The sequence below is a fragment of the Physcomitrium patens genome, chromosome 6, assembly GCF_059467195.1.
Source record: "Physcomitrium patens ecotype Gransden chromosome 6, ASM5946719v1, whole genome shotgun sequence".
NCBI lineage: Eukaryota > Viridiplantae > Streptophyta > Bryopsida > Funariales > Funariaceae > Physcomitrium > Physcomitrium patens.
Window position 1 is genome coordinate 12,770,839 of NC_143415.1, and position 10,880 is coordinate 12,781,718.

Consider the following 10,880-nt stretch of genomic DNA (forward strand, 5'->3'; position numbering starts at 1 on the left):
TGCACCAGAAGCCCAGGCCAAAGTAAAAACCAGAATTGCATGCATTCAACTAACACGGTGTCGATCTGCAAAACTAGGAGATAATCCAGTTCAACCCTGTAGTTCCTGAACCAGTTGCAGTTTTCGAGCTACGACAACTCTCAAGCTTTCAGTCTGTTATGAGTGGACACCGTGCTGCGAGGAATCGTCGTTTTCGGAGCTAAAGATTGAGCAATGATTCCCAAGCTCACAACAAGTTGGTATTTTTGGATCCCCACCCAATTAATGGAATCGACGATCGGACATCGAGGTCAGACATCGAGGTTTGAATTGTGGGTTGCGGACTTTCCTGCTTTTCAGAGCCTTTTTTTTTTTTTTTTTTTTTTTTTTTTGCAAACGGGCATGGGAAGCTCAACAGTGAACCCATTCAAACCATCAGAAAAAAAGTTGGGTTCTAGTTGGAGGGTTTAGGGACTTCATCACAACAGTTCCACGTGTGCATTTTCTCTTTTATTTTGCATTCTAATAACATGGTTGCTTTTCACTCAATTTGACCTTTTGCTGAAACTCTGTTGACGACTTCTCTATTTCCACGGTGGGGTTGGAGAACTACCATCGCTACCCACCAGTTGGATTTTTTACCGTAAGAACTATGTTACTAAATCTAATTAAGTTGTGCATGAATGCAATTAATTCTTCATACACATTTTGATTAGTGTTTTTATCAACCAATATATGAGAAGTTACTAACTTAATGTTATACGCAAATCGCACATTTTGACTTGTTAAGAGAACTATTTGAGACGATATATTTTAAGAAAAACCAAAACCTTTTCAATTTGAACTAATCTGTTATCTTAAATAACAAGTAAATATAAAATCCCCATAAGAGAAAATCATAACTAGTCTTTAAATTTGAAATGACAATTTTTACACTTTTAGCATTCATTATCTGTTTCAATTTTTTTATTTTACTGCTTTGAATCGTAAAACAGTATAAGAAAAACAATGCAAATTTGTAAACTTATAATCTCCATTTTTGAATTTTTGAACTATTTTTCAAATAGCCATAACAATACACTTGTAGAACACAAGTTGCAACCCCTCCCCCCCCTCACTAATTTGAGAAACACCGCTCAAGATAACATGGAATTGTAGAACACACACACACACACACACATATATATATATATATATCCACATATATATCCATATAGATATTAAAGCATGAATGCATTGGAGAGATAAGGTAAGAAAATGGGAATAGGATAGAAATCCACCCTTGGTGGGTGAAGGGTAGTATAGTATAGTAGTAGCTATAATAACAAAGCAATGCAGTTGCCATGCTGTGTGACGTGGAGTCAACCCCAACTTGAGCCCAAAGGAAGGAGGAGGGGAAGAGGGGGTCTTCGGCAAGGGTGTGGCCCTAAGACACTTCCACTAGATATGAGCCCCACAACTCTCTCAAATTCCCCTTGCTACAACGGGACAAACGTAGCTGGGGAACCTTTCATCCAAAAGTTTATCCATCCATACATGCAGCTAATATCCATCCATATGCCCTTTTAACCATCCATTCATGTATCCATCCATACATGCAGCTAATATCCATCCATATGCCCTTTTAACCATCCATTCATGTATCCATCCATCCAAGGCTAATGGAGCGGACGATGTCTAGAGGGGGCCATATCCGAAGTCTAGTCCTCCTGCTACTGCTACTACTCTTTGCCTCGTGGGCCTAGTTCCGACTGGCTCTGCTGCTCTGAGCGGGGCGGGGATAGTTGGGTGCTTGCCAGCCACCAATTGCTGCTGCCCCGATTGAAACCACTCTGCATTGCCTCATAATCGCTCCTACCCCACTGAATAATAATGCATCGTAAATTTCCTTCGTGAAAGGAGGAGGAAATTGAAACCCCGCAGTGCTGCAGGGCTGTGTGTGTGTGTGTGTGTGTGTCTGTCTGTCTCTTTCTGTTTCCAGCCATTCTTCCTAACTGAAAGCGAGGAGTAACTTTCTCCTGGGAATTGGGTATTGGGAACCGGGGATTTCGGAAGACGCAGAGCTGCGGAGGCGAATGAGAAATGGCAAGTGGCAATGCTGATGATGGCGAAAGCCTGCCATCGGGATGGATTCAATGCTAGCGTACAAAGAGTACCGCCACTGCACACACAGGTAGAGAGGGAGTAGGGTGCGGTAATAATTGAGGGGGAGAGTGAGCGAGCGAGCGAGAGAGAGCGAGAAAGGAGAAGATGAAGACCATGGGACTTGCTTTGCTTTGCTTTGCGCAGGGATGAAAGGGTGCCCGATGTAGCCGCAGGTCAGACTCATGGTGGGGCTACTATTTACCACGGCTGTGGGGTCGGGAACAGTGACCGTGAGTAGCCTGTGCCAGGGCAAGGGCAGTTGCCGAGGGTACTGTAGGTTGTTGGAGGCTGGAATCTGGTGCAGGGAGTTGGTGCGGGGAAGCTTGTCTCTTGATGGGAGCTAGTTGCTACTGCTGCTTCGTTTGCTGCGGTGGATATTTGCTAGTTGTAGCAGTAGCGTAGTGTCGAGCCTGTAGACCTATTGTCCATTTCGATGTCATGCAACAACCTTCCTGCCAGTGCATCCCTTGTCACCCCGCTGCACGCCTGTTATTGCCACTTGCGTGCGGCATGCTCATCTCGCACCATCGTCGCTCTCCCGCGCGGTGGCGAGTTTGCACTCGTCGGACTGGTCTCTTGACCATGGCGTGGGCACTGTAGTTGTGCGTGGCGAAATGGTGAATCGTAAAGTTTGTTGCTGGTGTGGGCGCTGTGAAAAGGTAAAGACTGTTTTGTCTTTGGTGGGGGTTATGCATCCCGCAGAGGTGGCTTAGGCCAGGAGAATCCTTTGTTTTGGCGGATTTGTGGTCTTTTGTTTAGAAGAGAGAGGGATTCTGGAATGTTTTCGGAGTTTTGAAGAAATGCGAGGTGGTAGAGGATGCTGGAGTAATTTTCAGGCCAGTTTTGAGGTTCGGGATAAGGGGCGAGGGACGAGAGTCGTCATGATCGCATGAGTTTGGAAGTGTCGCGTCTTTGATAAGGAAGGGCTGTCGACTAATGTCCGGTTAAAATTAGAAGGGTTGTAGCGTGTATCGTGTTGGGAGTTCAGCGTTGCCGCCAATCTGGTAGTTGGTGGAATACTAGGATGGCTTTCAATCGCTCGCTCGCTGTCGACTCCCTGCGTGTTCTTGGTCCTGTGTGTCTTGATGGATTTTTTTCGAAGTTAATTGGACATTGTCGGATGAGTTCGGGAGGACCCTCTTGCTGCTTTCTTGACCCTCCTAAGAACTTGTCCAGCACAGAATATTCCCATTGGCATTGGAGAGCATGCTGTATTTTCTTTTTTCAACATGTGAGGTTGTATTACTTGAAGTTCTCCGAGCATGAAATCCGAGGCAGGGGCTCCTTGATCCCTCCCTAGATGGATCTGCAGACACAAGTTTTTGGTGCAGCATTCTGTTGCAGAGTGTCCGTTTCTTAGGTTTGGAGTCTCATCATTTGTGTCGTTGTCGCTGTGTCCAGGGTCTGGGTCTCCATCAGAAGCGTAGAATCAATCACAAGGAGAGGAGGCCCTGGCCTGAGGTTTTTGGACCGCGCGTTTAAGGATTAGCGCGATGTGGAGTTTGAATAAGGGTGATTTAGCTAGGAAGCAGGTAGGATTGCTCATTTCCCACAAGGAGGTAACGGTGAAGGGTTGGGCGGCCCTATAATCCTAGTAGCATAATGGTAGAAAATGGTTCAGGATGCCTGTAACTTGGCTCACCAAACACAGAATTTAGTAGTCCAGACTACAATGCTGGAATCTCAGCCGAATATTGACCAAGTATATCCAGAGGGAAAAGGATTGGGAAGGCTTGTGTGTTCCTCGAGAAAGGATGTTGGTGGTAGTGACTCCAGTGCAATGGACGACTCAGTTACAGATGATGTCCATGGATGTACCAGGGACGTGTCGGGTATGTCAGGTACCTCACCTCGGTCTTGGAAAGATACTCGTGAAAGATTTAGCACCGAGACGATCAGGTGTTGTGCTGATTTGGGCAGCGAATTGTTTGTGCAAACATGGAGAGAACGCCCTAGGGATGCCTCAAGCTTTTTTGGACTTCTTCTCCACAACGTGGTAGCATTCACTCTGGTATTGTTGAGTGGAATCATAACATGGGAAAGCTCCGTGAATGAACTACGTAGTAGAATCGACCGAACTATCGTGTTCCCGCTGTATCTCCCACATTCAGTGGCGCTTGCGGTGGCATGCATTTGGACAACTGCTGCCGCTCCTGGGAATCTGGTGGGTTTGTACCTGGTTAGGATGTACATGATTTGGAGGGGTCACCTGGGATTTACTAGTTTGAATACCACAGTCATGTTTCTGGCGGCATTTTTAGCGACACTTCAAAGCCACATAGGTGCATATTTTCTGCGGAAGTTTCTGTGTGCGGTTAGCTTAAAGAGATTTCCCACGATCGACTCTGCGAAAGAAGCAGTGTGGTACTTGATCACAGTCTTCTTTCTTTCCTTAGTGTTTAGCACAGTCATCTCTTTGTGCATTGCGATTACCCCTCTCTTACAATGGACTAGCTTCTGGACATACTGGGGAACCTGGTGGCTTGGGGTTCTGGCAACTATGATCACTGTCACACCACTTCTCACGCATCTCTTAGCTTGGGAATATGAATCTAGCTTAAGGAGCCCTGGGAATCTACTGGAGTGCTTATTGTGTGTTGTGGCCACATCAGCCATCATGGCGATTGTGTTCTTCGTCAACTTTGAAAACTTCCGGGTGCTGCCCTATCTGTGTTTCCCTCTCATCACGTGGACTGCTTTTCGATTTAATAGAGTGGGCTGGGCAATCACCGTCAGCACTGTTGCTTACTGTTGTGCTTTAGGAACCGTCCGCAGGACGGGCGCTCTTTATAACCTAAGAGCGCCAGCTTCACCTTCTTCCCCCGAGCTCATTATTCAGGTGAGAATTGTTTTTGAGAAAAGTTGGACTTTGTTCCTGTGTCTTTTCTGTTATACAGGTGACTTGATTTAGTCACGACGAAGCAACAATTTCGAATAGCGGAATTCTGTTTTGACTGATGTTCAACTTGTTTATGCATGTATCAATTAAGTGATTGGGCTTTTATTTTTCAGGTTGAACTTTTCAGCTGTGTGGTGGGAATAATCAGCATAATATTGGCCGCAGCAGTGAAAGAGAAAAAAGTCCTCACTCAAAAACTACATCAGTTGAACATTGAGCTGGAACAAACAGTTGACTTAAGAACATTGGAGCTTCGTAAAGCGAATGAGGAACTTCAAGTTTCGCAGAGGAAAGCTGTACAAGCTAGCCATGCTAAATCAGATTTTCTCGCAAACATGAGTCACGAAATCAGGTATTAATGAATCCTTCGCTCGTTTCAAAGTCCTCTGAATTGATACCCTTCAAATTATCATCTGTTAGCCTTCAAAGAATGACCATGTAAGAAATCACCAGTCAGTAATACCTTTGAATGTCCCTCTTGTGACTGGTGACTCTGGTCCTTACGCGAGTGGCACCACTTCGACCCCAGCTCCTAGAGCTTATTGGTTGCCTGTTCTGTGTCGCATCCTCCCGCCTCTTTTTGTTTGTAGTTCCATTGATGAAATCAATATCATTTGACTTGATTCAAGGATGATTAGGTTACTGATCATTTTCATATGGGTTTGATTAGGACACCAATCCATGGGATCCTGGGCTTGACTGCATTGCTCTTGGAGTCCGAGCTCACTCCAGACCAGACGGAGAGTTTAGAGTCCGTTAAGGAATGTGCGGATCTTCTTTTGCATATTATCAACAGCGTTCTAGATCTTGCTAAGATTGAGGCAGGACGCTTGGAGGTAGAGAAAGTTCCATTTAACATTCGGAAAATGGTATCAAGTACTTTTCGCATGCTGCAAGCACGGGCACAACAGCGTGGCTTGAAGCTGTTATGGGAGGTTGATAAATGCGTGCCTCAGACCTTGGTGGGCGATGTTGGAAAGCTACAGCAATGTTTATTGAACTTAGGTCTGTCTGGACTGTTCATGCCCATTTTATGCTTATTTATCTTTAATTTACGAACAATATGTTACGCTTCAGTGATTTGCATTTTCACAAATTTATTGAGTACCAAGGATAATGTTGCTATGTTGAGTACGGGTCAAATTTTCAAAGAAACAAAACAAACATTTCATCGTCATGTGGAGATTTGCAAGTATTAGGTATTTATATTTTCGTCACTGGGTGTGATTTTGCAGTTGGCAATTCGCTGAAATTTACGCACAAAGGATTGGTAACTGTGAGTGTAAGATTAGCAGCTGATCAAACGACCATGCCCCTTGACATAAACGATGGTAAGTACGAGGATGTTTTGCTGAATTATACATCTGTTTACGATCAGTTACGCACGATTGTGTGATTCTATTTAGTATCTTCTGCTAATTATCTGGTGATGTGGGCACCTCAGAATCTGCAAAAAATGTGGTTGGAGCATCTGGTGACAAGTCTTCAGAGGGCTCTTTAAACCAGGAAGCTCCAGGCAGGGTGAACGTTGAATTTGAGGTTCGGGATACTGGAATTGGAATCAGTCAAGAGAAATTACTGGACATGTTCAAGCCATTCACGCAGGCTGAGGCATCCACTTCGCGTTTGTATGGTGGAACTGGGCTTGGCCTTTGCATAGTTCAGAGGTATGAAATTTAGAAATGTTTTGGCCTACTTAAAGCTTCAAGTAGTGGTCTAATTTTATTTAACTCTTAACGATTGGGTTACAGACTTGATACTCTTGTTAGAATTACAAATGATTGGCACAATGTGTCCTTTTCTACATCTGCATACTCGAACCTTGAATTGAACTTGTTTTGCATTATATAGGTGTGTTATACTCGTCTCAATCACGCCAGACTTATGTTTTCCTTGTGAGGCAATGATATGAAACATAGCACTACTTTGTGTTTATTTTTGCAGATTCGTTGAGCTTTTAGGAGGCACTATATCGGCTGAAAGCGAACTTGGCAAAGGGAGCGCCTTCTACATTCGTTTGCCCTTCTACCCGAACAAACCAGCAGAGAGTTCATCAGTATCGTCTCCAAAAGTTTTTCCAGGTTTTTATATTAATCCTGCTTACGACTCTATGGATTTAGGACTGACAGGAATGAAGGGATAAGTCATTACGTCAGAGCAGCTCTCGTTAAAGAGTGGTGTTAGTTTATCGAACCTTGGAGCTTGCGTTTGATGCATTACTAAGATTTCTTCATGCAGATAAAATTCATGGTCGTCAATCCTGGAGTCTTATGGGAGGTTTGATCTTCAACCCATCTGGCAAGTACCAGAATGAATCAAATCAGCTAGAATCTGGAGCACATACTTGGAATTCGAATTTAGCTGCAAGGGTTCGAACAACCAATGATCTTTTAGGACTGTTCAAGGACAACAAAGGCGCTGGTTTGGGTAATTTTGACGGCATCGATTCGTCCGCTGTGAATGGATACTCACCAGATTTTCAAGGCTCTAAATATAGACTTGGAGCAGTGCGGAAAGGTAGTTATGGTCCAGAACATTATGCGTGGGCTGCACCTGAACTCGTGCAGGGTGGATCTAATCCAGTCGTTGAAGATCAGCTAGTAGAGAAGACACTGTCAGATCCAGCTAGTGCATTAAATGAATGCAACATGCCTCTGAAGTGGGATTCTGTCCGTAGTGATCGAGGCGCAAGCAGTGAAGTCACGCAGTTGTTACAACCGGAGTCTCTCTTGAATCGAGTCAATAGTGGTAACCCAGAATCGTGGGAGCTAGTCCAGTCACAGAACTTCGTGTCGGTTTCTTCACAAACATCTTCTACTTTCTCAGATTGGGGAGTAGGAACTGCTTTCTTAAGGCCACATGAAGGTTCTATGGATTCCGACCCTCCAGAAGGAGAAGAAGCCCTGCACGGGGCCATGGAACGTGAAAGAGGAAATGTGATAGGATTAGCGGGCAATTTGTCAGTAGTAGTAGGGGCACATTATCCACGTGGGGAGTCGACCTCGGTAAGATCAGATCTTAGTAGAGAATCATCTGCAGAGTTGGAGAAGTTGTTAGATGGCAAGGTTAGTCTAAATATACTGCTGGCGGAAGACAACGCCATTAATCAAAAGGTGGCCAGCCGACAACTCGAGAAACATGGACATGTTGTCACCATTGTAGGCGATGGTCAGCAAGCCCTGGAGGCCATTATTAGTCGTCACGACGAGTTCGACCTCGTGCTGATGGATGTTCAGGTACTGAACACTCCCATTCTCAGTGAACTCGTTAATCGTTTGCTCTGTGCAGCAAGGTGGTGGTCCTGGTAGGCTGATGTGATGAAGAAAGTTCAGAGTTATTATGGATCAGTAGGGGAAACTCATTATAGTCTTTTGATGATTTCAAAGAAACTTGTAATGTTGTGGTACGTTGGGTGTAGCTGCGGGGCTTAGGGAGGGGCATTAATTTCGTTTAAGTTTTGTTTTGAGTCTTTTTTCAGAGACATACGAGTTGAGTGCTAAGGTCTACACAAAATGTTCTTAATCCAGGTTCTAGACATTTCTCGTCTTAGAAAGTGGCAATATGCTCATGGTAGTTATGTTTTGTTTTGCAGATGCCAACAATGGATGGATTAAGGGCTACAGACCTCATACGAAAAGCTGAACGTGAGAATAGCTGGACGCGGGTTCCTGTATTGGGGCTTACCGCGCATGCTATTCAGGGTTACCAAGAAACATGCCTACAACATGGAATGGATGGCTACCTTGGCAAACCTTTTGATATTCACCAGCTGCTAAAAACTATTGGTCATTTGTTGCCACCTGATAGGCTTGGCCAGCGGCCGTGACCTTTTGTTTGTACATTATTTCTATGCTGGTTAGAGGAAATCACTACACTGAACAATTTTTGCTGGAATTGACCCTTGCCTTGGTTTCCATGATCTCAGCCACGACGAGGCATTCATCCTGTATCATGTTTCTTTTCCATTGATTGCCGCATATTTAGGGCTTGTATATTTCATGGTACATTATTTTGTTGCAAATTTTTGTAAAGCATGCAACTTTTCCTCACGCAATTCTTTGCAGTCTTTAGGGTTGCAGTTCTGATAGATTAACTAACTTCTGCTTGTTTAAATAAGTTTTCCATGGTCGTCGAAAATTGTTGTCTTTAAATTCTGCTTCTGATTACCCTCCTAACGCCTGACACGTCCGTAAACCTCGATATTTTTCTTCAAGTCACTGTAGAAAGTGTTCAAATCCCAAAGTCTCCGAGGTTTCCTAGATCATATAAATTTTATTTTCTTAAAAGTGAATTCTAATTGTCTTTGGGAAGTTTATTCAACAACATTGCGATGAAATAAAGCACAATTTTCAGTGGACTTTCCTGATTACAGAGCTGCAAGATGAACAGAGTGCCCTTGTTATCCACAACGGATTCTTGGACAATTATTGACTGATCGTAACAGCGATGTACCGGAGAGTGAAAGAAAGCCAGACTGATAAATGCTAGGTCTCTTGGAAAATGGAGTGGGTAAAGCTCTTCAACCGCTGCTTGTTTCTGTCTTTCCATCTGCGTATCAATCGAGCTCCAACTGCAATTACGCTGCTCCTCTGGCACCGCACAGACACCCTTATCCATGGACTGGCAAGTTTGTGGAAATACAAAGTTGATCCTCAGCAGATGCTTCCAACATGAATCCGATCCCTTGCAACTATTTCATGAAAACATGACAGACTGATCCAAATGCACTCCAAGGCTCTCATTGCAAGCTTCCCTTCAGTCAGAAGGAACGGGGCACAGTCTCTGCGTGTTGTTTTTTGTTTCTTTGTTTGTTTTTTTTTGTTTTTTTTTTGTTTTGTTTTTTTTTATTGAGCTGCAGCTTTGCTCTGCTGCACACCTGCTTACAACAATCAATCGTCAGTTACAACTATGTTCCATCAGCCTGTTCTTCATCACTAGGTGAAGATGACCCAACGTAAACTTTTCTGTAGCATTCGACACACCCAGAAGTGTGTCATTTCCTTGAGAGCTTCCACTGCTGATCATGTACAGTGGGCCTTCCTCCTCGTCGAACTCTGAGCCGTTGCAATTGTTCCAGATTCAACCATGGCTAATGGAGGGTCCAAGGTTTGCAGCTTTGTTTTAACTTCTGACAAAGATCTGTTTACAATTCTCCACATCATATGATCAGTAAACCTGAACGGTCATTCTCTGTTCTGTAATCCATATCTGAGACGATGCTGTGAGTTAGGATAACGTTGAGGTGACCGCTGCCACAGTGATCAAATCAGTGGGTCATGTTCAGGAGGCATCTAAAGTACCAAAGATCTTCTGTAAAAACAAAGACCCACAAATCAAAATTGCTATAGATCCTTTACTCATAGAAGTGGAGTTAAGCTTTTGGCATAGGTTGTGAAGGTGAACACATTAAAAATTACTACACTACTATCGTACTGGGTTTATCATACCGTTATTCTAAGCACCCTGTTATAGTTTACTGTTGGATTCTATGTAGTATATTGCCACCTTTGGTCAAAACAGTGGAAGTTTATTCTTATTTTTATTTTGTTCAAGGAATTAGGTTGTTTTGTTGATGAAATGCGTGTGGCATTGCAATGTGATCATGCTATTGTATGCAATTGACATTTTTTTTTTTTTTTTTTTTTTTTTTTCTTTTCTTCTTTTGTTGCAAGTGAATTTCTTGGACAGAATTTTCTTATTTGAATAATTGAAGTAAGAAACTGTAATTTGTGAACATTTGGTTTGGTATTATTGTTAGTAGATAAAAATGATGATGCTCTTTAATGATTAAAGAATTGAAAATAAATATATAAATATACATGCATATATATATATATATATATATATATATATATAT

The 10,880-nt window shown here is 43.3% G+C and overlaps 1 protein-coding gene across 1 annotated transcript; it reads left to right on the plus strand.

Moving 5' to 3' along the window:
- The first annotated feature begins 1,800 nt into the window (after positions 1 to 1,800).
- Positions 1,801 to 8,970, plus strand: LOC112283521 (peroxide stress-activated histidine kinase mak1). Its single transcript, XM_024522289.3, has 9 exons — positions 1,801 to 2,783; positions 3,526 to 4,963; positions 5,137 to 5,375; positions 5,694 to 6,028; positions 6,259 to 6,354; positions 6,468 to 6,690; positions 6,968 to 7,104; positions 7,262 to 8,259; positions 8,616 to 8,970. The coding sequence occupies exons 2-9, from the start codon at positions 3,737 to 3,739 to the stop codon at positions 8,847 to 8,849; spliced, it is 3,489 nt and encodes a 1,162-aa protein (XP_024378057.1). The 5' UTR covers positions 1,801 to 2,783; positions 3,526 to 3,736; the 3' UTR covers positions 8,850 to 8,970.
- The last annotated feature ends 1,910 nt before the right edge of the window (positions 8,971 to 10,880 follow it).

Coding starts and splice junctions, on each gene's coding strand:
- LOC112283521 (XM_024522289.3), top strand. CDS start 3,737: ATGGTTCAGGATGCCTGTAACTTGGCTCACCAAACACAGAATTTAGTA. Junction 6,029..6,258: donor GCAATGTTTATTGAACTTAG/GTCTGTCTGGAC, acceptor GTGATTTTGCAG/TTGGCAATTCGCTGAAATTT. Junction 7,105..7,261: donor GTCTCCAAAAGTTTTTCCAG/GTTTTTATATTA, acceptor TTCTTCATGCAG/ATAAAATTCATGGTCGTCAA.